The 24,549-nt window shown below is 36.7% G+C and overlaps 1 protein-coding gene across 8 annotated transcripts; it reads right to left on the reverse strand.

Annotated features, from left to right (window-relative positions):
* Positions 1-1,701: 1,701 nt before the first annotated feature.
* TIAL1 (TIA1 cytotoxic granule associated RNA binding protein like 1) lies at positions 1,702-22,625 on the reverse strand. 8 transcript variants are annotated; one of them, XM_058544118.1, is made up of 13 exons: positions 19,710-19,770; positions 15,167-15,263; positions 10,835-10,917; positions 10,392-10,490; positions 10,099-10,153; positions 9,855-9,942; positions 7,874-7,949; positions 6,331-6,439; positions 5,912-6,007; positions 5,714-5,798; positions 5,342-5,465; positions 4,861-5,000; positions 1,702-4,013 (listed from the first exon to the last, which is right to left on the reverse strand). In XM_058544118.1, exons 4-13 carry the CDS (start codon positions 10,416-10,418, stop codon positions 3,887-3,889), a joined length of 927 nt encoding a protein of 308 aa, XP_058400101.1. In that variant the 5' UTR covers positions 10,419-10,490; positions 10,835-10,917; positions 15,167-15,263; positions 19,710-19,770; the 3' UTR covers positions 1,702-3,886. The 8 variants fall into 8 exon arrangements, with proteins under 8 accessions (XP_058400101.1, XP_058400100.1, XP_058400098.1 ...); XM_058544117.1 differs by having other exon boundaries at positions 10,392-10,541; XM_058544115.1 differs by lacking the exons at positions 10,835-10,917; positions 19,710-19,770 and adding an exon at positions 22,439-22,625.
* Positions 22,626-24,549: the final 1,924 nt, after the last annotated feature.

The raw sequence follows: 24,549 nt of genomic DNA on the forward strand, positions 1-24,549 counted from the left end.
TAATAATAATAATAATAATCTGGAAAAGTTAAAATTTAGCATATGTATTAGAACTGAGTTGGAACATTCAGGAAATCATTTACTGAATACACACCTTTTGTCAACTATTACCCTGATATTCTTGTTTAAAAACCAAACTATGAACGTTACGTGGATTAATCTCTCTCTTCCCTCAAACAAAAGCCTAACTCAACAAAAGGGTCAATTACTATTAGTGCTCCTCCCTCTTTTTTCCCTAAGATAAAAAAATAACCAAATATCCTCTATTTCCTAGATATAAACTGAACTTCCTTCAGATTTACACAATTCTAAAACCATAAGTCATTCTTGTCCCTAAAGGAGATATTTACACAAAGTACCTTGTAAATTATAGTTTCTAGCCTATCTGTATTAATTTTCAAAATAGACCCAATTTAAGTAGACAGGAGCCCAGGTTTCATATTAATACGACATTTAAATATCACACTAATTAACCACAATTTGGAATAACGCATTTTTTAAAGGTCATAATTATTTACATAATTTCCTTGTTTAAAAATGGAATAGATGGCAATCTAATCCATAGTAACCTATGTGAACACAATAAGTAGGATATTTTACTACTACACATAGCAGAATTCACATTTAACAAAACCCGCTTACATTTATATCACTTAAGAGAAGGCATATATAAACTAGTAAAAGTCTAAAATCGTTTTTGCATCTTTCCAATACATACTAAAGAGGCAAATTCAATGTTTATAATTTATTAAGTGGAAGCCCAAATGCTGACTTTTAATAAAGAGGCAAGATTTAATTTAGGCATACCTACTAGAAAAGTGTCTAGACAATTTATTAAATTCTTTTTCTACTTTTTGTTTGTCGAATGCAATCTTTACTTATAGATACTACCAAAGGTCAACTTAGCCATAGTAAAATAACGGTTTCCATTATTTGTGGACTCTAATGAGATTTTACTATATTAATATTCAACAGAACATACATTTTTAGAAGGATGCAGATTTCTTCTCCTCCATATCCAGAAATTAAATTTCAATTCAATAAAGCTAATGTACTTTTAATACATACAAAACATAGAAACAGATCCTGAATATATGTATACTCCACATACCTCTCTAATAAATGAAAACAAAATTGCTTATTTCATGGCACCTTGAAAGGAGTAATTATATAATAAAAGACAATAAGAAAAACCCACTTATCATATAGTCTAGTCTTTATTGAAAGACTTACTTCAACTGTGGTTTACAGCTTTGGCTTAAGTTGGCCAGTCATTTTAGCCTCTCACTGCCAGCAGACATAAAAATCAAGTGGGAACAGCATGGGGAAAATACTAGTAGAGAGATTATTAGAGCAAGGATGGCAGTCAGAAACACAGCACCAAAATGAAGTAAGAAACATTTTCTTGCATGCCAAAGAATCTCTGCTGCTGTTTATAATGAACATGGAAAAGGCAATGATTCTTAGGCTTAAATTGGATCAAGATAGCACTGACTTCGCTTTGTTATAAGAGTCTGGAGTCTGTGTTAGCCTGACAGTTGTATTTTAAAATGGTGCATTTCATTTGGATAAGTAGCTTTATATTTTAAAAACCATTTAATATGAAATAACTTTCATCAAGTGAACTGATCAAGAAATCTTGTTCTCTTTCAGATTAAGATGAAGGACACTTCAGTCATATGTTTACCATGGCAATATAACTAATCTGGATAATTTTATTAAATCACAGAATATACAACCAGGAAACACTGCAGCTGTATTTAGCTGTTATCGCAATAAGGTATTTAATTTACTGGCAGACCAAAAAAGGCAAACTGAGAATTTAATAGGCTTTTATCAATATATATAAAAAAAAGTCTTTAGCTGTTCAAGTTTCACGTATATTCAAGAAATTTTTAACTACGAGGCATAATTGATATAATTTGAGTGTTCTCCTTAAAAAATATAAAGTAACTTTTCCATAACGTCCCCCAAAGACACTAACCATGAACAAAAGAAATAAGGGTAAATTTTATAACAGAAGAGTATAATAGATGACTACTGTGGTTAAAACTAAAGTGCCATAAAAAATCTGGCCCAAAGATGAAGAACTTCAGACTCTGTGAATTTTCATGTTTAATATATTTGTCTATATTTCTAAATGGGGAAAGAAGGAAAATAACACCAAAATTATTGTGGTCACCAATTTATAAAACCATCATTATTTTAAAGCTAATTCTAAGACTTCAAAAGTTTAAAAAATAGTAATTTGTGGGTGCTAGTTGCATCTTACTACTTAACTGTAAAGGGTTTTCTCAGTTTGGTGCCCAGGCCTCAAAACACTTCAAATACATTGCCTAAACATTTGCACCCCCTAGCTGTCAGAATTCAAATACATAAGATTTTATCTCTTTTACATTCCTGTTATGACAGAAATTTGAGGCAGATTTTATCCACGTAGTCTGAAAAATACCTCAGAAGCAAACTTCAATCTTGACATCTACCCCATCGATTCATTTACAAACTCCACACATACAACTCAGCCTCTGCTCAGGCTGGTCATCCCATGCACACTACCCACAGGGGAAAAAATGAATTAAAAATCAAAGTCACAACTCTGTGTACTATTTAAGCTGAATATCCAATTATAAATTGGTACAACAAACTGTCTAAATAAGATGTTTTAGCAATCTTATTAAAAAAATTCTTGGGCAAAATATATCTAATTTTAAAAAACACCCCAAGATTTTTTAAAAACACTGTACTATACAACTTATAGGAACCTTGAAATAGGTTTACAAGGTTTTAATTAAGGTATTTACATACCAAGTGATGCAAAGCAACAACAAAAAAAAATTTAATTCCAGTGACATTTTAAAATGTGCTAATGCATCAAAGATTTATATGAAATTAAAATTAAGGCTTTTTCTGTATAGTAATTTGTATAATTTTAATTTTACATAGTAGCCAACCTTGGAAATGTCAGTCTTAAACATTCTTATCAATCCATTGCATTCAATGCAGTGGAGTGTGTTAAGTGTTACTTCAAATAATTACATTGCTTGCTACTTCTATGTTGAAGCATGCTTTTTAAACACTGTGTTATTCAATATTTACAATGCATATCATTTAAACTTCATGTAAAAGCACAAGTATGACTGTCTGACTTTAATACAAACACCATACTTGGAATTTTCCCCCCCAAATGAAATGTAATTTACTACAGTTTTAATAATCAACACTTTTTAAAGTTTTAAAAATATGTCTTAATGTGGACCACCAACATTCGCTCAAGTTAACTCAGACAATGCTGTTCCTTATTTAGGTTGCAAAATTTCTTTATCAGTCTGGCTTCAGTTTCTTTAGTCATAGAGAAAGTATTTCCTCCAAAGCGACTCCAAAATCATGTACTTCTTCTCAATATCACATTTTTTCCTGCTGACTTCAAATGTGGTCCACCTCAGGGTAGGGGAAGGGAGTATCAAGGTTCAGGATGAACTTATATGTGATTCCCAGTTTTTCACGATCCTCCCTTTTTTGCTCTTTTAAAAACACAGTGAGTTAAAATACTGAACAGCAAGATAAAAATGGAATAGTATCTAAGAATCAAAATGTATTACCCATTTCTCCTATTATATCAAAATTTGTAGTCAGAATTGTCTTTATTGACTTTATTTTAGTTTTTGTACACAAAGAAAAATCATGTTCATATCCATCATGAACAAAAACTTAAAAAGGCAGAACTAGAAGACATGTGTCCTTCACCAAAGCAAAGCTGTGCTAAAGGTTCCAAACATTTCAATTTTTAAAATAAATATTTTCATTTTCCGATGTCTACTTTCATGTCTTCAGAGTGTCACAGGAAACTGAAGCTATCATGAATTACAATTTTGTTTAGAGTCCCAGCTCACTGTGTTTGGTAACTTGCCATACCATAGCCAGCTTGGTTAGGAGGAGGTATTACAGGGGGAGGAGCTTGTCCTTGTGGAGGCTGAGCACCAAATCCACCCATCCAAGCAGCAGAAGGTGATTGACTTGGAAGGAAAAAAAAAAATCTTCAGCAAACACAAAGAGAAAAATATCTATACCTTTATACAAAAATCAAGCAGACCCTAATCACAGAATAGACAAAGATAAATCAACATAACTACAACAAAGAGCAAAGAAAGAAATGATATATATCCACATATGTAGAATATCTATTTCAATATTAGCTCTTCATTTTCTGTTAAGATAACCACAACTTAACACAATGACTTTTCTGAAGAGTATCTCAAAACTGACTTTCAAAAAACGACAAATGATTCAACACATCATCTACCCATCATATACTGCACACATGGTTTATCAATTTACAAGAAATTTTAAAAACACAAGTTCATGCTGGAAAGAGAAGGAAGAAGGAACCAGTGAAAATAAAGGTCTGGGCTGGCCTGGGGGGAAAAAAGTACAAGGGACCAACCCATTCTATCAACAAAGGAAGAAAAGCAAGCTATTTTGTAACAGATAAATCTCTGTGGCTTCTCACAGAAGCCAAGGGTATAAATCATTAAATTTCTGAACGTATCTAGACAAAGATCTTTTCCATGCAAAAATAAACAAGTAGATAAAACAGTATATTAGAAATGTAAATCAAATTCTACCAACTGCTTATAGAGATACTAAGACACACCAAATGTTACCCCAACCTCCTTTTTCACCTAGGTAATAAAAAGCAAATTTTTAGCATCATAAATCACTTTTCATAAGGTTTCTACAACACCTAAAATGCCAAATAGTTCGATGTATTTAATTTAAGTAGATTCTCTCTAAAAACACACATTTTTTAATTTCTTTTGTCAGAACAATATCTGTTTCTATACTGGAAAAACCCAAACTTACTCTACTCCAAATCCTTGTTGATTCCATGGTTGCCCGTATACTCCATAAGGCGGCACTTGCCACCCATTTGCCATATACTGTCCATACTGTTGTGGGTTTCCATAAACTTGGCTCCACTGGCCCCACTGACTATAGTCGACCTAGGAAAAAGCAAATTACTATTTTAGGGAACAAGTAAGAAATCCAGTATTTGAAGAAAGTGGGAGACAAGGAAGAGAAAAACTAAGTAAGCACCCTTATGTGAATAGGACTCTGTTATTTATCATTGTCTAAGTTTATTGGGGTGGTGACACCTGTGAAAAGAAAGTATTAAGATTCAGTTAATACCGCAAAATAATCACTTTTGAAATAGCATTAATAAAATCAACTGAAAGCAGCTATATGCTTTTATTTATTTTTTTGTTTATTTTACAGTTTCTAAAGCTTTTATGTAGATATGTAAGATGGAAACCTCAAAAAGTGCTACAAAAAATCGAATTACCTGTTGGAAGTTTTTAGTCATATCAGGAGATTCTTTACCCCAATAGCATTTAACAACATGCCCTTCAATTGTAGTACCATTCACCGAAACAATGGCATGGGCCGCACTTTCATGGGTTGAAAATCTGAGAAGAAGATAATAAGGTTTCTTACCTTTTATTTTTTAAAGAACTTAACACAGTAAATAATACAGAAACACATTAGTTTATAACTGTCAACTTGGTATTTTCCTAAAGTACACTATGTAGGTAGTTTAAAGTTTAACATCACAAAGACGTACTAAAATAAACTCTGATACCTGAGGGGAGCAAATAAGATAACTGAAAGGAACGGATCAAATGTAAGAGTAACAACATTACAGGTAGAATTTTACCTGACAAATGAATAGCCCTTCTCTGGAAAAACTCTTATTTCCATAATTTGTCCAAATGGTGAGAATGTCTGTCTCATTAGCTGATCTGAAAAACAAAAACATACAAATAAAATATTTAAGGTTCATGTTTATCACGAAATTGATACTAATAGTGATGAAGTTCCACAGAGGAGGAGATTAGAAAACCAAACACTATACCTGTTAATCCAGAAGCAATTCCTCCACAGTACACAGTACAATTTTTTGGACTTGACTGGTTTACTACATCTTCAAATCTCAACTGCTTAGTGTTATCTATATGAAGAAAGAAAAAAAAATGCTGACAGTTGTATAGTATTATAGAATTGATTACTATATACTATTAAGATATGCCTTACTGGGGGAGAAAATAGAATTTTTTTTCTTGACGCTATGATTTGAGTTATAAAAAATCAGCTGATTCACAGGTCCAAATATACTTATATCAAAGCCCAATGATTTTTAGACAATTAAATTCAAGATGAAATGAGACTTGTAATGCTAATAAAATTTAAGTTTTAAGAAATTAAGACTATACTGATACACAAGTTTGTGAGGTACCCATCTAAGTTTTAACGCATATAGTGGACATAACTTACTTTCCTGTGTACTTTTAGGTGCAGGTGGTTTACGTGTGGCCCAATTGGTTCTGATTTGGCGACCACCCAACCACTGACCTCCCATATGCACAATTGCATTTTCTGCATCCTGTGGAGAAAAAACAGAGAGAGAGAGCAATTACAAACACAGAAAATAGTGGTATATAAGACCCAGTAAGACGAAATAAAATGCTGGCACTGCTGGATCCAATAAATCTTATCAGTAAATGAATTCACTAAGCATTCCAAACAAACAAAACTGAATTTAATATCACAAAGAAAATGATTTGAACTTGAAGGATTCATAAAAGCTATTTTTTTTTAATAATTTTATTAATTTATTTATTTTTCCCCCAAGCCCCAGTTGGGGACATACAACAGTAGATAGTTGTATGTCATAGCTGCACATCCTTCTAGCCGCTGCACGTGGGACGCGGCCCCAGCATGGCCAGAGAAGCAGTGTGTCGGTGCGCGCCCGGGATCCGAACCCGGGCCCCCAGCAGCGGAGCGCGCGCACTTAACCGCCAAGCCACGGGGCCAGCCCATAAAAGCTATTTTTATCTATAGATTTCAATACCAGGACAGCATTTAAGCATCAAGGGAACTTTATCATAATTCAAATATGCAAAGAAGAATCACAATCCCACTGATTAAAAAAAAGGAAGCAGAAATCCCACAAGACAAAGTTGTTTTAAAATACCTTAATTTTATGATTGATCTGTAATGTAACTTTTACTGAAGAAAATATAAAAACTCTAATATTAAGGTCTAAATCACCTGCTCCCAAAAATCTACATTCTAGTAGCAATGGATTTTTACTATGACAGAAGATTAAAAACTCATCTTAAGACGGAAGACTTCTGCATTATGATTTCAAATGCTGTAAAATAGCCGTCAATGAAAAAGGAGTTTAGATTATCAGAATTAACGTGAATTTGCAAGGAATCTAAGCAAAGAAAGAATACAATTCCTGCCCTTTATCTTAATGCTTCAATAAAACACAGGTAATTTAAGTTGCTGAAACTGTTCTAAAATGCTAATATCACAGCTCATTTTATTATCTGATGTTACAGTTAATGCAAATGCTTAGATATTTTGGTACCTCTTTCTTAAAAAATACATGCAAAAACCAAGACAATTGCTTAAATTTTCATTTGCATAATTTGCTGTAGTCATTAACACCCCAGCTACAAAAATATGGATAATAATTAAAAAGTTAAAACTAAGATTTTCATGGTTAAGACTAAATATAATTTAACTTCTCTCCAAATTCTGAGATTAACTCATGAGGTTGAGCTTTAGTTCTAATACATCTTACCTTCACCAAAGCACAAATGCAACTTTAATACTCTTCCTTATAATCAGCCTAATTTTTCCCAGCTATTTCCAAGCTCATGAAAAAAGAATGGATTATACTCTATTATCGAAACAGACAAAATTACAAAAAACTTGTGTTTGTAGTTGACATCCAAAAATATTCAAGTTTCAGATTAATTAATGACTAAATTTTGTATTAAATTTAAATTGAGTTGAAAGAACGTACCAGTTTGTTATAAAAAGATACAAAACCATAGCCTTTGGATTTTCCAGTTGCCATGTCTTTAACTACTCGGGCATCCCTGTGAAAAGAAGCACAGCTAAATGAGGGAAGTAAGAGGCTTCCTCAAAATAAAAACTAAAAGGAACCACACACACTGTATTGTGAGCATTTTTTTAAATAAAATTTCAGTTAGCCCTAATTAACTACAGCCATTCCTGAACTCTCCCTAACGCTTCTTTACCTGTTAGAAAAAAGCAGTAGGACAAAAACATGTAATAAACATGCAACCTAATCAAATAGCCTGTACTTTCTAAACTAAATGCTCAAATTTGAAGATTAATAGGAACAATAGTTTCCTTTTCTAATATTCTATTGGCTAGTGTCCTCTAAGGTTTACTGGTTCTATAAATTACTGTAACAATGCTAACTACTTTACCATGCAATCTCTAAATAGTTAAATGTCTTCTGCCTAGTGATACAAAATATATGAAATATTAAAAAATTGAAAAAGAGGAAAAAATAGGAATTAAAAAGGCATACATGGCCTGTTAACAGATTTCTTTATTTTTCTTGGTCAATTCTCTACCATCATTTTGGAGTTTGGGCAGCTGTAAATTTTGAAAAATTGACATTTTCAGAAATTTAAGAAAGGAGAATAAAAAACTAACAACAATGCTAAGCACACCAGTACGAAAACAACAAATTTACACAGAAATTTTAGTGAGTAAGTTAAAATGATTGGAAATATAGAACTCCATCGAATATAGAATGTTAAAATGTAAATACTAAAATATGTATATATAAATAATGTATAATAAGAATAAATAGAAATGAGAAAAAAATCTACAACTGAGTTCCAGTGTGCACAGTTCCTTGCAGTTAGCCTTCAAGATCCTGTCCATTCTTATGAGCAATTCTGCAAAATAACCAGAATGCTATTACTTTTAATTGTGACTTGGACTTTAGAAAAACTGCAGGTCTCAGGTATAAATAAAGATTGAAAAACAGCAACCTGTATTATTTTTTATACTGATTCTTAAAACATTACTACTTACCACATTTAGAGATTAAAAAGCAAAGCAAATATCAAAATAGAAAATTAAGAATTAAATCTTTCTTTCAAATAAATTAAATCTATAGAACAACAAATTGAATAGAGAAAATATTGTTGTTCTTAGTTGAAATATATTCCTGTAAGGTAGTGCTAAAACATTAAATTCAAATCTACAGGAAATAAATACATAAAATAAACTTAATCAGAAAGATAAATTGTGATAAACATTTTATAGAACTTGTAACCACTTTTAATTTTTCAATATATTTGATCAAGTAACATACAGTGAAATTTGAACATAAACTTTGTTAAAAATCAAACCACATTTGGGCCCTAACTAGTAGAATCAAATACCACTGACAAAAAAACATCTACTAATTAATCCCACATTTATGGCTCAGACATTGAAACATTTTAATACTATAATAGTATTACTTCTCAGCTAAAACATCAAAACACATTTATCATTATAATTAAACATGTACATTTCCCATTTAACCACAACATATCCAAGGATTTACCTACTTTCCCCCATTTATAAACTCCTCCTATAAAAGTTGAACACAGTATAAATCACATTTATTTTTCATTAACCCATTATCTTTAACCACCAAATTTTGAAAACATTTGACAAAAAGCTGGACTTTATAATAGGTTTTACCACCCAAACATCTGCTTCAAAGATAACAAACAGAATCACTTAAAAATTTTTAACATATTATACACAGGATTAGATAAAAACAAGACCCCAAAACACTGAAATGACATTAACATTTTCAACAACAGCTACTAATCAAAAAAACCAAAACAAACAAATAAACAACAAAAAAATCACACTAACTAGGGAAAGAAAATCTTAATTCTGATACGAGTTAATCATATACAATTTTGCCTATCACTATTGAGCATAGTATTGATTATGATACTTACGATATTTTACCAAAGGGGGCAAATGCTGATTTAATATCTTCTGTTGTAATTTCTGGACTCAAATCCCCAACAAACACATGGAAGTGATCTGAAATCAAAGCATGTGGTAATCAAATACTTAAGAAGTCAGCTACTAAACCTTTTTTAGGCAACACTACGGGAAGAAAAAACCCTATTTAAGCTGGTAATGCTGCCAGGATAATTTCAGAACTCTTCCACAGTAAAATGCAGCAGGAGTACTTACTGGAAGTATCTTTTTTCTGGCTACTTGGTGTTGTTGCCCAGTTTACTTTGACCTCCTAAAAATAAAGATTATATTTAATACAATTATTAGGCATGTCATTATGAATCATAACACTCACCACTTATTAAATCATTTATCAAGCAGGATTATCTCTGTAAAAGCACTAGGCTGAATAAAGCAAACCATCACTTGGCAGAGCTGAGTATTTGCTTAAAAACTTGCTAAGAAAGAAAACCACTAATTTGACATGCAAATATATATACTCATTAGGTGCCATCATTCTTTTATCTTACCTTTCCCAAAATTTTTCTCCCATTCATAGCAGCTAATGCAGCAGCTGCATCTCTGTGTTCATAAAATTCCACAAAGCAATATGGGTCATTGCTTGTATGCTGCAAAACAGAAAATCCAACAGAAGAGTTGACCCTTCTGCTATCGGGTTGCTGAGAAGAAAATCCAGGAAAAAACATTACTGACAGCTAGGAATGTACAAGGTGAGATTGCAAAGTTTATGAAAGCCTAACACTTTAAAAATAAGATTTACAGCTACGCCTGACTTTGCACCTCAGAATACTGCTGTACTCAAACAGAATTCAAAAGCAGTATAGAATCATGACTATCAGTATTAAATCAAAACACAGAATTCTGGTGAATTATGTTAAATATAAAACAGAAGTTTACATTAGACCAAACAAAACCTCAAGTTCAGATTTGAGAGATAAGGACCACTCCTTACCACTGCTCTTCTCTCCCAACATTATTTTCAAAAGGATGAATTCTATTTATGCATCATAATCCTTCATAAACTGTATCCCATGACTATAAAAAAATACAGAAATGAACCAACTTTACAAACTTTACTCCTGATTGAAAAAAGGATTAGTACTATATATGATGAGACGAAATTATGTATTTCTTTTTTGGATAAGGAAGGAATGAGAATAAAAAAACAGGAAAATTTCAGATTTATAACCAGCTATGGAAATGAATTCCCTATCTTTCAAAATATTTTAATGCACTAGTGACTCTATATACTTGGGCTTGGTCTTCCAAAGACCAGAGAAGTAACACTAGTGATCAAGAAAAGAATTTCTGAAAATGTTTCTAAATAAAATATTCCAGAACAAAGCTACAATTTTATATCACGAAAATACCAATATAAGACATCTTTACTAAATATATTCTACAACACTATGCCTGACAGTAGTTTGCAAGTAGATATTTATAAAGACAATGAGAAAGTAAATAGTACTACCTAAGTTATAGCAACTTCATCACCTAACAACCAAAATGAAAATGAATTTTATAAAATTGCAACCTATACTGAATAACTACACAACTGCACAAATATATTTTTTTATGTAAGGTTAAACATTGATCACTGTTCAATGTAAAATGCCTTAAAAAAATAATATTTAAAATGTGGAATTCTAGTTGCACTTACAAAGGATAAAAATACCAGATAAAATAAAGATCTTTTCAACAACCACTGTTTTTCATTCCAGCAAAGTTTTAGAAGAAAAATCCAAAATAAGACGTCTAAAACAATAGTGGTGAAGCAACCAGAAGGCATTTCCTCGAGGGGAAAAAAAGTGTGATCATTAATAGTGACAAGAAAACTATGGGCTCTCATACAAAATTCTATTGTCGTAGCCATATGAAGTCTCCTCTTAACTAAGAGGCAGAGAAAGGAAATGGGAGAAAAGACTCCAAATAAAAATATGCACTTCAATTCTTCTTGTAAAGAGTTAACACTACTTACCAGTAACATTCATTGAAGAAAGGATTTGAAGACAAATAATAAGCTAAAACTGCGCTAGTCAATTTTTCCTTTTACTCCTACCTCTTTTGCCCTGATGGTGTCTAAGGAAAACACTGATAATTGTAGCAAAACATATGGGGGTCCAATGGTAGATCTATGATAACAACAGGTTTTAGTAAACTAGTCTACTCATGCATACTGACTTCAAGTTTATTTACCTAGTAGTAGGCCAGATTCCATTCAATGTACGTAGTACATGTACACACACACACACACACACACACACACACATTTATACATTCACATCACAATGCATTTCATCTCATTTAAGACACCACTGATTTTTGTCACATCCCAACTGTCAGAGATGTTAAAATGTTTTTAATGTTTGCCTTAGACTCGATAATATAAACTTATCATAGTATATAGGGAAAGCTGGAATCCAAGGTAAATAATATCTAAAGTAAAAAACCACAAAACTAAGGGAAAAAAGGATTTTTCATACACTGAAATGAACTTTATGAAAGGAAAATAAATGCCTAGAGTCTGTGGTGGAGTTCACGCCCTTTGGAAACTTCCCGTTTATACCACCACCAAGTGACACTCCAAAAATCAACTGTGTCCTTACCCTAGTGTTGTCACCAATTTTTGTTGGATGACATAAATGTCAAGACAGAGAAATATGAGATTTTAAGCTATTTACAAGTTCAAATGTAGGAGTTGTAGAATATGGATAAATTATGAAAATTCATTTCAAACTCCTCTACCCCTCAAATGGCTGATTGTACACACAAGTTTTTAAAAAATACTATTAAAACAAACCTTTACCAAATGCTTCTCAAAAATTTTCTAGTGACTTTTCCATTTTCTCACATCCCATTCTCTCCTAAACCCACTCCAGTCAGCTTCCAACCCAACCAGGCCACCAAAACTTCGTGTTGAGCTCACCAATGAGCTCTTCGCCACCTCTGTGATCCCTTTTCTGTCCTCATCCTGACTTTCAAGCAGAATTCCAAACAATTGACAATTCTCTTCCTCCTCTAAATATTCTCCTTTAGATTCTACCCTACTTTTTTGGTTTTCCTGTTTCCTCACTAGAGATCTTTCAGAAGGCAGTTCTTCCTCCTTAACTCAAACTCTAATGTCACTCTAAGAGTTGAGATGCTCCAAGGCTCAGACCTAGGCCCCTCTACTCTTCTCTATCAGCACTCTCTTCTACATCTAGGAACTAGATTCTCATCTAGCCCCATGGCTTCAAATACCACTACAAGCTGGTATCATTAGCACTGGTCTCTCTAGAGTTCCAAACTAGTTTATCCAACTGCCTACATACAATGTCCATTTAGATGTCTAATGTTAAATTTAACACTGCCAAAACAAAACTCCTGATTCCCACCACTCCCCCACCCATCCTGGGGCTCCCTCCGTCATGCCCATTTTAGCAAATAAACAGCTTTATCATCCACCATCCATCATTCTTGCAAACAAGAATCTCAGGGTCTGTCTTGATGTCTTCCTTTCCCATATGTCCCAGAGCCAATCCAATCCTATTGATTCTACCTTCAAAATAGATCCCAAATTTACCCACCTCTACTTCTATGCTACCACTCTAAAGAACAAGCCCCCATCATCTCTCACCTAGACTATTGAAATAAATCCAGCTGGTTTCCCTCCTTCTATTCTTGTCCTCTGTAATCCATTCTCCACACAACAGTCATTTTCCAAACAGAGTAATCTTAAAAATATAAACCAGAGTACCTCATTACCCTGCTTAAAACCCCACCACAACCCGAGTAAAATCCAAACTGTCATGGCCTGTACTGCCCTATGTAATTCCAAATCCTGCCTGCCCACCTCTTTAGACTCAATTCCCACCACTCCCCTCGCCCACCCCACCCACCAGGCTCCAGCCATCCTGGTCTTTGGTTCCACAAACACACCACACTCATTACCAACTCCAGGCCTCTGTATTTGGGGTTCCCTCTGCCTCCAGCTCTTAACATAGATGGTACCATCTTGTTATTCCTATCTCTCAGCTCAAAAAGGTGACATCTTCCCTCACCACCTAGCCTATAGAGCACCAACCCTCCAATCATCATCACAGAACTGTTTTGTTATCTTCATAGCTCTTATTCCTATCTGGAATTATCTTGTTTATTTGTTTATTAACAATACCCTAATATGTAAACTCATGGGAACTTTATTTGCCTGGCTCTCCATTATATTCCCAGTGTTTTAAATAGTGCCTAGTACAAAGTAAATTTTTGATTAATGAAAGAATGAATGAATAAATAATCAAAGACAGGGAGAAAAGAAGAGATAATACACCAGAATAGAATGATGATTATCATTAGTTAGGAAAGAAGATCAAAAGGCCAATTCGCTTAACAGGTTTGTAACAGTTTCCCTCTGTCTCAGGATATACACAAACTCCGTAGCACAGCGTGTGGCCCCTTCCGAACACTCCTGCCTCATCTCCTGGCATCTCTTATGACTAATCCCATTCCAAACTCCAACCATGCTACTGCTTCTGTCTTGCCCTCTCTCTTACAAGCACTCCTGCTCTGTCTACCAAATTGGACCAACATTCTTCTCTCTATCTGGAATCCCTTCTTCCTTGAATTCCTTTCTAGCCAGTTTCCATTACTATCCTTTTTGCTTTCAGCCTAGACACTTACTCCTCCAAGAAGCCTCCCCTGACCTAAGACTGTACTGGACCAATGTGCTCCCACAGTACTTGAAGCTGTGTGCTTCCAGAGCATTTATTATCCTATATCATTAGTGCCTGTTAACTTCTCTGTCTCCCTCATTAGACTGTAAAATTCCATGGGGCTAGAAACTGTCCTAGTCATCACTGTATCTCTAGCACTTACCGTAGTATCTGATACATAGTAAATAGTCCAAAAAAATATGTTGATGAATTAAAAAAAAAGAAGAGAACAAACTGACACACAAGTCATTGGGCACTGCTACACCACTGGAATTGTATGAAATATCATCTAGTTTTTCAACACTCTGAGATAAGCTCTAACAACTTTTTACAAGCAGAATCACTTGAAGATAACTACATCATGAAGAATGACCATTTGAGAATAACAGCACAGAAACTTTGTCCTCTCAAAAAAACTCCATACTAAACCCTGTTTGTCAGCCAAATCAAAGAAATCAACACAACAAACATGAATCTCTCCATCAGAATAACTTGAAGCTTAAAATGATATTTAAAATTGATACTAATGAATTCAAGTATCTCAAAATGTTAAACATCATGCTAACTGGCAGCACATGGAACTGGGAAGATCTTACCTCTGTTATCATTTTACAGCTTTTACAGGGTCCAATCTGACTGAATAACTGAAGTATAAGGACTTCTGTCACATCTCTGGAGAGGTTACCTACGTATCTGTACAAGAAAAAAAAAAAACCAACATTATCAGCACTTTTCCCTCAGCTTTTGGCTCTAACACATTATCATTTAACTCATCACCTTTTATTTCATTTTAACCTCCTCTATGTTCAATAAAATTTTTCCACTTAAGTTTGATCCTAAGAAAGTAAGATTAGCCCTTACTTAGGAAAGCAACAATTGTTCTTAGGCCACTAAAATACCACTTCAAAAGACTCTATAAAGAACAAACCAATGTGACCTTGCATACCCCAAAAGCATATTATTCTGTACCTCATATAACATTTTTTCACTTATTTGTTAGAATAAAAATAATAAAAATTGAAACCAGCCTCAAGATAACTACAATTTCTAAATGTGAAACACAATTTAAAATAACGTATAACACACACAAATAATACCACAAATATTGATTAAAATACCTGATCAAAAAGAAATATTAGACATAAGGTGAGTTTATCTTAGATCCCCAACCAAAGCAATTATATGAACAAAGAACAGAATTAAGAGCAAAGTCATAACAAAACACACAGAGATGGGAGGGTTTTGTTTTGTCTTGCTAAATAAGATTGTTATCTACGATAAGTCTCTACTGTTGTTTTAGGAGAGCAGGGTAAAATAATAAAAGTTCCTAGTCTAAAATGCATCAGAATCAATAAAATACATCTTAATGTAGATAACAAAACAAATACAAAGATTTCTTTAGAAATTCAGAGAAAATCTAAGACAAATCTAGGTATACCTTTGTCTACACATACTCAAAGATATGGGATTTTTTTTTTCTGAGGAAGATTCACCCTGAGCTAACATCTGCTTTGTATATGTGAGCCGCCACCACAGCATGGCCACTGACAGGGTGGTGTAGGTCCACGCCTGCAAACTGGGGCTGGCCTGGGATTTTTTTTAAATTACAAATTATATCGTAGTTAAATTACAAATATGTATTTTGTATAATAAATTTAAGATACTGATAAATTCGAAAGAAAAGAAAAGACCACCACATCCCAGAGATGATCACCTTGGTTTCTCTTGTACCACGGATTTATCTTAATTTACCTTAACAAACTGCCAAACTTTTAAGTCTTTCTGGTACTCAGTGCATAATTCCTAAAATTCGCCTCTGTTATGAACAACCTCATAAACCAAACAATATTTGTAAAATTAACATAGTTTCTTCTGGAAAGCAAAAGGACACAGTTTTATTTTCCTAACTATAATATATAACATCTGGAAAATGAGTAGTGAGGCCAAAATAAGCCTTGCATCTATGGTTACTATTTTAAATATATAACTGCTTTAAGACAGAACACTCTAAAAGAGAAAAATAGGCTGAAAAGGTAAGGTTAAATGTAAAAAAAAAAAAAAAAAAAATTATCTGATTAAGATTGAGTAGCAATTTTCTGGGGCCGGACCGGTGGCATAGTGGTTAACACATGCTCTACTTCGGCAGCCTGGGATTCACAGGCCTGGATCCTGGGTGCGGACCTACGCACCACTTATCAAGGCATGCTGTCGCAGGCGTCACACATACAAAGTAGAGGAAGATGGGCACGAATGTTAGCCCAGGGCCAATCTTCCTCAGCAAAAAGAGGAGGATTGGCAACAGATGTTAGCTCAGGGCTTTTTGTTTCCTCTGAAAAAAAAATAAAACTAAAAAAAAAAAAAGAATGAATAGCAATTTTCCAGTTCAGCTAAGAATGTCACTGGAATATGCACTAAATAACATTAATTTACATGGTCTAAAACTGAAACACAAGTCCAACATCACTTTAATTTAGTTAAACTTACTTAAAATTAGAAGACTAAACCAGTGATAAACTGGTTTAGGTCCACTATGCCATCTCTTCTTTATACTTAAAGTAGAGCAGACCCATCAGTAGGCCAGGCAGTGACACGCTTTTTCCAGCAGTAGTGAAAGGTTATAGGATTATGAGCTAGCCAGACAACTGCCCGTCCCTTTTTAACTTACAGGGGTTTGAGAGCCTGTATCCATGGAATAATTTCTTTTTGTATAAGGCAGACCTATCTATAAAGAAAATGAAGAAGTGACCTGGTCTCCTAAGTGTTATACTCAGCTAACCTAAAGTGCTAATTAGCTCATTTCTAAGAGAATCGAAGAGGAGTGGATAAAACTGATTTTCACACACTGAAGCTAACTAGTAACAAGTTTAAAACAGAATTATCATTTTAATATAATAAATTTTAAATGATTTATATAGTTTTAAATTTGCATTACCATTTAAACACTGATTTGTTCAGGAAAAACTGCATGGGCATTAATTACCTTCCATATCTAACAGTCACAATTAAAGCTGTTTCTGTTTCACAGGATTTTTATTCCAAGTCAACCTATTTCCAATCAGTTATAGATTCTGAAGAATTTCTAGAGGCACATGTAGACATGTTAATTTACATTTCAAGCACTGATGCCAAAGAGCAAAATGTTAATCTAAGTTTAGAATGTCATGAAATATTTATAGAAAAATCCAGTTTTAAAGTTCTCCATTTTTCAAACATCTCCACCGGAAGTTCAGTGGTAAACAGCAAACTAAATTTCAAAAACTAATATAAAAAAGTTATTTAAGTACCTTTTCATTATCACAAAATTACCTGCCCCAAAATAAATACTAAAGAAATATTTAAGACAAATGTTCAACACCTGATCTGGCAAGAACAGCTCTCAGCAGGGTACTGAAATGGCTGGTTGTCTACTGAAATGGTATCTTTTTTCTTTCTAAATTACAGTTTCTACACTTCACTTTCTTTCTGCTCTGCTTATGAAGTAGCCAACATATTCTAAAGTTCCACGTGTGTAAATACAAAATTTCTACTTGAAGAACATATACAAAATAACAGAAAAAAGACAAATGGCTCAAATTCAATTCAAAGAGTAAACACTTAGGAAATTCCAAAACGATTTTTTAGTCAAGAAAAAAAGAGCATACCTGAGGTCTATTTTGTCTTTTAAGAACAACTACAGGAACTAAAGCATTAAAAACAGAAAATGATGCTTTTATCTCTAATATCAGGGTTAAAATCCAAATTGAGACTAGAAACTCGCCAGTTTCACAGTGGGCAAAAGTTCACATTGCCAAACTACTTCCTATGTCCAGCTGGGCAGAATTTTAAGTTAAGAACATCATGCCTTTCAGAAGACTAATCACACTTTTTCAACACTAAATGCGCTCTCACTCTGAAAAGAGGAGCCCTACCAAGGCTGAAATTGCCAGCACTTGTGTTACACAAGATACTATAACTAAATTTCTATGAAAGTAACATTTTTGTTTTTGTTCTTGACAAGCTCCTATATAAGAGAAGATTCTGCAACAATGTCCTTCAATGAACTGATCAATTTGTCGATATTTCATTTTAGGAAGGAGGCAGGGCAGAAGAAAGGTGCAGGAGATACAAGCAAAGCAACCAACTACATAAGGGATATCAACACGCATACACATACACTTTAAAGAAACAGAAAATATGATTAAATTGAACTATGGGCTTAATTACAGCCACAATGAAGCCTAATCCATGGGATGGCTAGTAAGTTTTTTCTTTTGAGGAAGATCAGCCCTGAGCTAACATCCATGCCAAACCTCCTCTTTCTGCTGAGAAAGACTGGCCCTGAGCTAACATCTACTGCCAATCCTCCTCCTTCTTTTCCCCTTTTTCTCCCCAAAACCCCAGTAGATAGTTGTACGTCATAGTTGCACATCCTGCTAGCTGCTGTATGTGGGACGCGGCCTCAGCATGGCCGGAGAAGCGGTGTGTCGGTGTGCGCCCGGGATCCGAACCCGGGCCGCCAGTAGTGGAGTGCGCGCACTTAACCGCTAAGCCACGGGGCCAGCCCCCGCTAGTAAGTTTTATAATGAGATTTAATAGTATTTTCTTCTGCTATTGCCCTTAGATATTCAGGTTATACTCTAAATCACTGGTTTATTTTCTCTTTTTGACTGAGTCTCCATCAGGAAAAAAGAACAGCCTTAAAGATGGCATTGCATAACACAGTATAATCCCAGATTCACAATTCCTACTCATTTTGGTGCAAGAGACAGATGAAAAAAATAAATTAAACTACAATAGAACACCATTACAATTTAATGTTATATTATAGATTCAGATATACCATGGATCAATCACTGCATGCAAAGCCACCCACAACACAAGCCTGAAATGTGGGTCCTATAAGGTAGGTGTCAGGCAGTCCAATTCAACACCAGTATTATAACGCATGATCTCGTTTAGTTTTTTTTAGAGCACAAGTTACCCAATACATATTACCCCAAAATAAATGTTAAATGAGAACAAAGAACATCAGAAAACAGAACTTTAAAGCAACTATATGACAAATAAACTTCAGGTTCAACATCAAAGCAATTCTATACCACTTTAAATACCATCAAATAAATTAGTAATACTGTAGGTAATGAATATTTAAAGACCTACCTAGGCTATAACACCATATTGTTTTCTGATGATAGAACCATATGTCTTAGCTTGTGTGTGTCTGCAGGAAAAAAACCTCACTAGTAACACACAGGCATTTTAAGGAAACAGTTTAAGATAAACTTTGTTAAGAGTACATTCTTTTAAAACATACTAACCACTTGAAAACCTAATCCATAGATCACAGTGTAAAATAAAAGGACCTCCATAAATAAACAAAACAAAACCCTACTAGATATCAACCCCTAAAGTCATGTTCAAAGTTTTTATCATGTTACTTGTATCTAAAAGAACGTTTTGAGGAGAAATACGTAAAATGAACACAAAAAAAACTACTATGCATTATTTTTATTAAAATCTGACAAAAATCCCAATTGTGAAACATTTGCTTTTATCTCAAAATATTACATTTGAAAGGTTTTAAAAATATGAAAAAATCAACAGACAGCACGTCTGACAGTCATGTCTCCCTATAATTTTAAATCAATCAGGAATTTTAAAAAACGGACTTAATACCAATTTAAAGAAAAGAAGTATAATCATTGTAAAACATTTGGGTACCTCTTATGTTCCAGGCAGTGAACTAAGTGCTGCAGGGTAAGACCTAAAAAGATGTAGCAGTCCTCGTCTAAAAAAAAACCCCTTCCCATGGAGAAGAGTGGGAGAAGGAAAAAGGAAGACAGTATAGTAAACGTGTACTGACATACAGGTACAAGAAGCTCAAGGTATTTCTTTACCCATATGTATACATGCCACATTTTTAGATAACTGTAAACATAAACAATTTAAGTGTGTTTCAGAGGAAGAACAGTAGATTGGAGAAGGTAAAGGTAAGAAATACGTGACAAAGTTAACTTATTACTCTACTGGAGAAGGTCTAAGGTCTGACAGATGAAGACAAGGTACATGCAAAGATAGTTGTACGAATTAAAGGTATTCAAATAGCATACTATTTAGCACAACAAAACCAGGAATCCCTCTTCATAAAGAAGACAGATACAGTTAATGAGAAATGTGCCATAAGAATTTACCAATTATTCAGTAGCTATTATGATCAATGATGACATTTCAGATTTTTAGATACAATGTAACTTTTATCTTTGTTAAACACATGCTAGCTAGGCACTAAATCCAGCTTTCCCAGATGCTTCCATCAAAGTTCACATCGCTAACTAAATACCAAGCCTTGGCTTCAACAGATGTTCAAGTTTGTCCCAATTCTCTCTGTTCTGGGAAAAGAAGGAAGAAATGGAAAACAACACAAAACATAAGTATAAAAGTTCTACTAAGTAGGCTTTTCATTCAAGCATTTGATGTGCTTAAGTTGGCTGCAAATTCTCAAAACAGGATGGCAAATACTTTAGGGAGACATTAGAGAAATAGGAATAGAGTGCAAGACCCTCCCCCCCAAAAAACAAAAAACCAAACAAATATCAACAGTGAATATAGATATCTATCTTTTTTTACTGAGCGCACTTTCTTTGGTAGGAGTAAAGAGATGAGAAGCTAGTCAAATTCCCTGAATACCCACGCACATTCATCTAGTCCCCAAAAAGTAATTTCCCCATCAGATAGCAGAGCCAAGTGAACTATGATCATATCAACACCAGGCAGAGAAAACAAAGCAGCGATCTGACTCCGTGTACTCGAAGTACGTGCGCTGAGCTTCCAGAGGCCAGGAAAACCGAAGGTGCCCAACTTAAACATTTATTAGAAATTACTCAGACTTAAAAAAAAAAAAAAATGCAGGAAAACGAAAGGAGGGCCACACTATCCAGAAAGGAATGCATATGCTGAGTCATCACTCTTCATTAGGAAAGGAAGGAAACTCGAATAAGCGGTGGGAAGATGAAATTCATTCATTAGATTGAGCTTCATGTAAAAAGCAACAGCAAGATAGAAGAAAAAGCGCTCAAAAGACACACGTCGAATAGCGGATAAAGACATCATTTTATCCAACTCTGAAGGTCTCGACGCACAAACAGATTAGGAAGAAATAACACCAAATGAGCAAAAGCAGTTTAACAACTGGCTGTCAGTTTGTCGTAGGTAGCGCTCAAAGTAAACTTCGTTATCCAAGAAAGGAAAGATGCTCCGGCAGCAAGAGGCATCCCTTTTGCACTTCAAAAGTAGCGGGCGCTGAGCGAGTGTTTCTGACAGCGTGGGCGGGGGCACGTGGGGCAGAAAGAGTAGGGGCTTGAGTGGCCGAAGAGCGTCCGGCTTCCTCGGAGAGCTCAGCTTGGGAGAAGAGCCGGGAGCGACTGGAGCTGGGGACGTGGAGGGCGTGAGTGCTAATTCTCCCAGGCCCGCAGGGGATGCGGCTGCCGTCCCACCCCCAGTCCCACCCCCACCAGGCCCTGCCCCCGGGGGGACCCGCAGCTCTCGGCCCAGCCCAGGACCCCAAAAGCAGAGGGACAGCAGGAGCTCTCCCGGGCCTGACAGCCTCTGCGGTGCAGAAACCCGGCCTAGGAAGGGTGTGCCAAGAAGGGCGCGAGAGGAAAAGGTCGCAACAAGCCCCAGACCCCAGGAAGTGACTGTGTTTGGGGGAAGGGAGGGCTTCCTTCCCAAGGAAAACGGGACAGAAGAGGAATGCACTTCGCGTCCGCGCCACCGCGGCCAGGGAGCCGCCGAGAGTCCTGGCTTCGGCCCCGTTCTCCTGCTCCCTCCCTCAGCGTCCCGCGGCGCCCGGGCCTCTCGGCGCCCGGCACCCCCCCGTCTCGGGTACTCACAGAGTCCGGGGCTGCCCGTCGTCTTCCATCATGGTGGGTGCGACGGAGCGATCCCGGGACAAGGGGGAGGGCAGGGCTGGGGAGGGGAGGGGGTGGGGAGGAAGGGGAGGGGGGCTCCGGGCACCGGCTGGGGACAGAGGAAAAGGCACTGAACCCTGCTCTCGGGCTCTCTCCCCCCAGCCCGCTCCGGACACTGCGCTCCAACCAGGAGGAGCAGGAGGAGGAGGAGGATGAACAAAATGGCCGCCGCCACCAGCCAGGCAGGAAACGGGACAGAGCGCAGGCGCGGCCCGCCAGGTCACCGCTCAGGCCAGACGCGACGGCCTGCAAAGGGAACAACGGAGGGGCGAGAAAAATGGGCCGCTGAGAAAACCCTGTGCCCGGTCACGACGGACCACGTCGTCGCTGTGCGCCTGGTAGCCGGCCGAAGACCAGCAAGCTCAAGAAGAGATCGGGTAAAAAGAAAACCGCCGTGAAGCTGAAGTCTCTGGGAATTGTGGTCCTGGAAATGAAAGAGGGAAGCACTTCTCCTGAGGACTTCTGGGAACTGTAGTCCAAAGGAGACAGCCAAGGGAGACGGCCGGCGCCCGTGCCGCGCTGGGACGAGAACAAGAGACTTGTGGGTAGTGTAGTCGTACGTGAGGACGTGCGGCGACCAGGAAGTCGGCGTGCTGGGAGGGGAGGGGGAGAATAAAAGCGACGTTAAAAGGCGGAGAAACGAGGTGGGAAAAACATTGTCTGGGAAGTAAACTACAAGTCCCAGAGGGCCTGGCGCTGGGGGCTGTCCTAGGAGTGCTCCAGGCATTTTAAGGCTCTTCAGTTGGCTCTTCAGTGAGCTGCTGCTCCGCCCCCGTCTAGCCCGAGAGCGGTTTCTTCAACTGCGGCCAAGGCAGTGCTCTGTCTCCGCGTGGTGTCCGAGCCAGCAGGCCTTTCGGCCCTCAACTGTTAATCAAAACAGCTGGCCCGCGGTCATCAACCGCCGCCCCGCGCGACGGGCCAGAGGGCTTGGGGGGACCTCGGGCCGGCGCTGAGCTGGGAGCTGCGCTCACCGGGGCCCCTTGGGCTTTCCAAGGGCCGGCTGCGTCCTTTGGGCGCGTTTTTCCGCAAATAGGTATTCCCAGCCTAGGTAGCCTGCTTATAGATTGATCAACAAGTTTCAAAGGTTTCCCTATCTATGATCTCATCGGATAAGGGAGTAAGAAGAGCGGTCTACCCGTTAAAATGACTCATCGAGTCAGTGTGCGGTGCGGTGATGATGCCCTCCTACCCCCTTATTTAATTCTTAGAGTGAAAACAATCTTTGGGCCGAGACGTGCACAGATTTAAGGTTCTGTTTACAGACATCCATCATGAGGACGGGGAGTGAGGTCTTGCTTGAAAATGGGGGAAGCCACGTTCAAATTGGCTCTAGCCCTGTGGAACGTTTTTTCACCTAACAAAAGTTCACGGTGCGCTTTTTCCCGCCGCCTAAGCGTCTTTAGGAGAACGTTACTGAGTTAGTCCCCGCTCTTGTAGCTTAGTGAAGGGTGCTGGTGAAGAAAGATTTTTTTCAGCCTGTTGCCCTAGCTTAAGGGTCCTAGTTAGTGCCTGAAGAGTTGGTTCTACAAACGTGTACTGAGTACTGACTAAGCGGCTGTGCTGCTGGTACCACTGAATTCTAATCCTGTAAGGGTGGTCAGCCGTGCAGCCAAAGCGTTGTAATGTTGATTTGAGGAGGGGAGGGAGATTTCAACCTGGACGTGTTCATAGAGAACACGACAAGGGACCTGAGCCCTATAAGAGTCAGTGGGAACTGCAAAAGGGCACAGAGGCCTGGATCCATGCTCAAGTATATAGTAGTTTTTTTGGAAGGGAGGAGGGGGGAATGCATGGAGTAGGGGTCCTGAGAACTAAGAGAGGTGGGCAGGGGCTTTATGGAACCATATTGTTAAGAATTTATACCAAGCTGAGGAATTGGAGCTTTGTCTTCCAGGCAGTGAGGAGTCGTTCAAGGGTTTTTTAATTTTTTTTTAATTGGACCTAGGTATACAACTGGATTTATCATAATCCAGTTCATCATTGACCTATGTCTGGTCCACTGTATTGTATTAGTTTCCTATTGCTGCTTTAAC

This window comes from Diceros bicornis, chromosome 6, assembly GCF_020826845.1.
Source record: "Diceros bicornis minor isolate mBicDic1 chromosome 6, mDicBic1.mat.cur, whole genome shotgun sequence".
Classification (NCBI taxonomy): domain Eukaryota; kingdom Metazoa; phylum Chordata; class Mammalia; order Perissodactyla; family Rhinocerotidae; genus Diceros; species Diceros bicornis.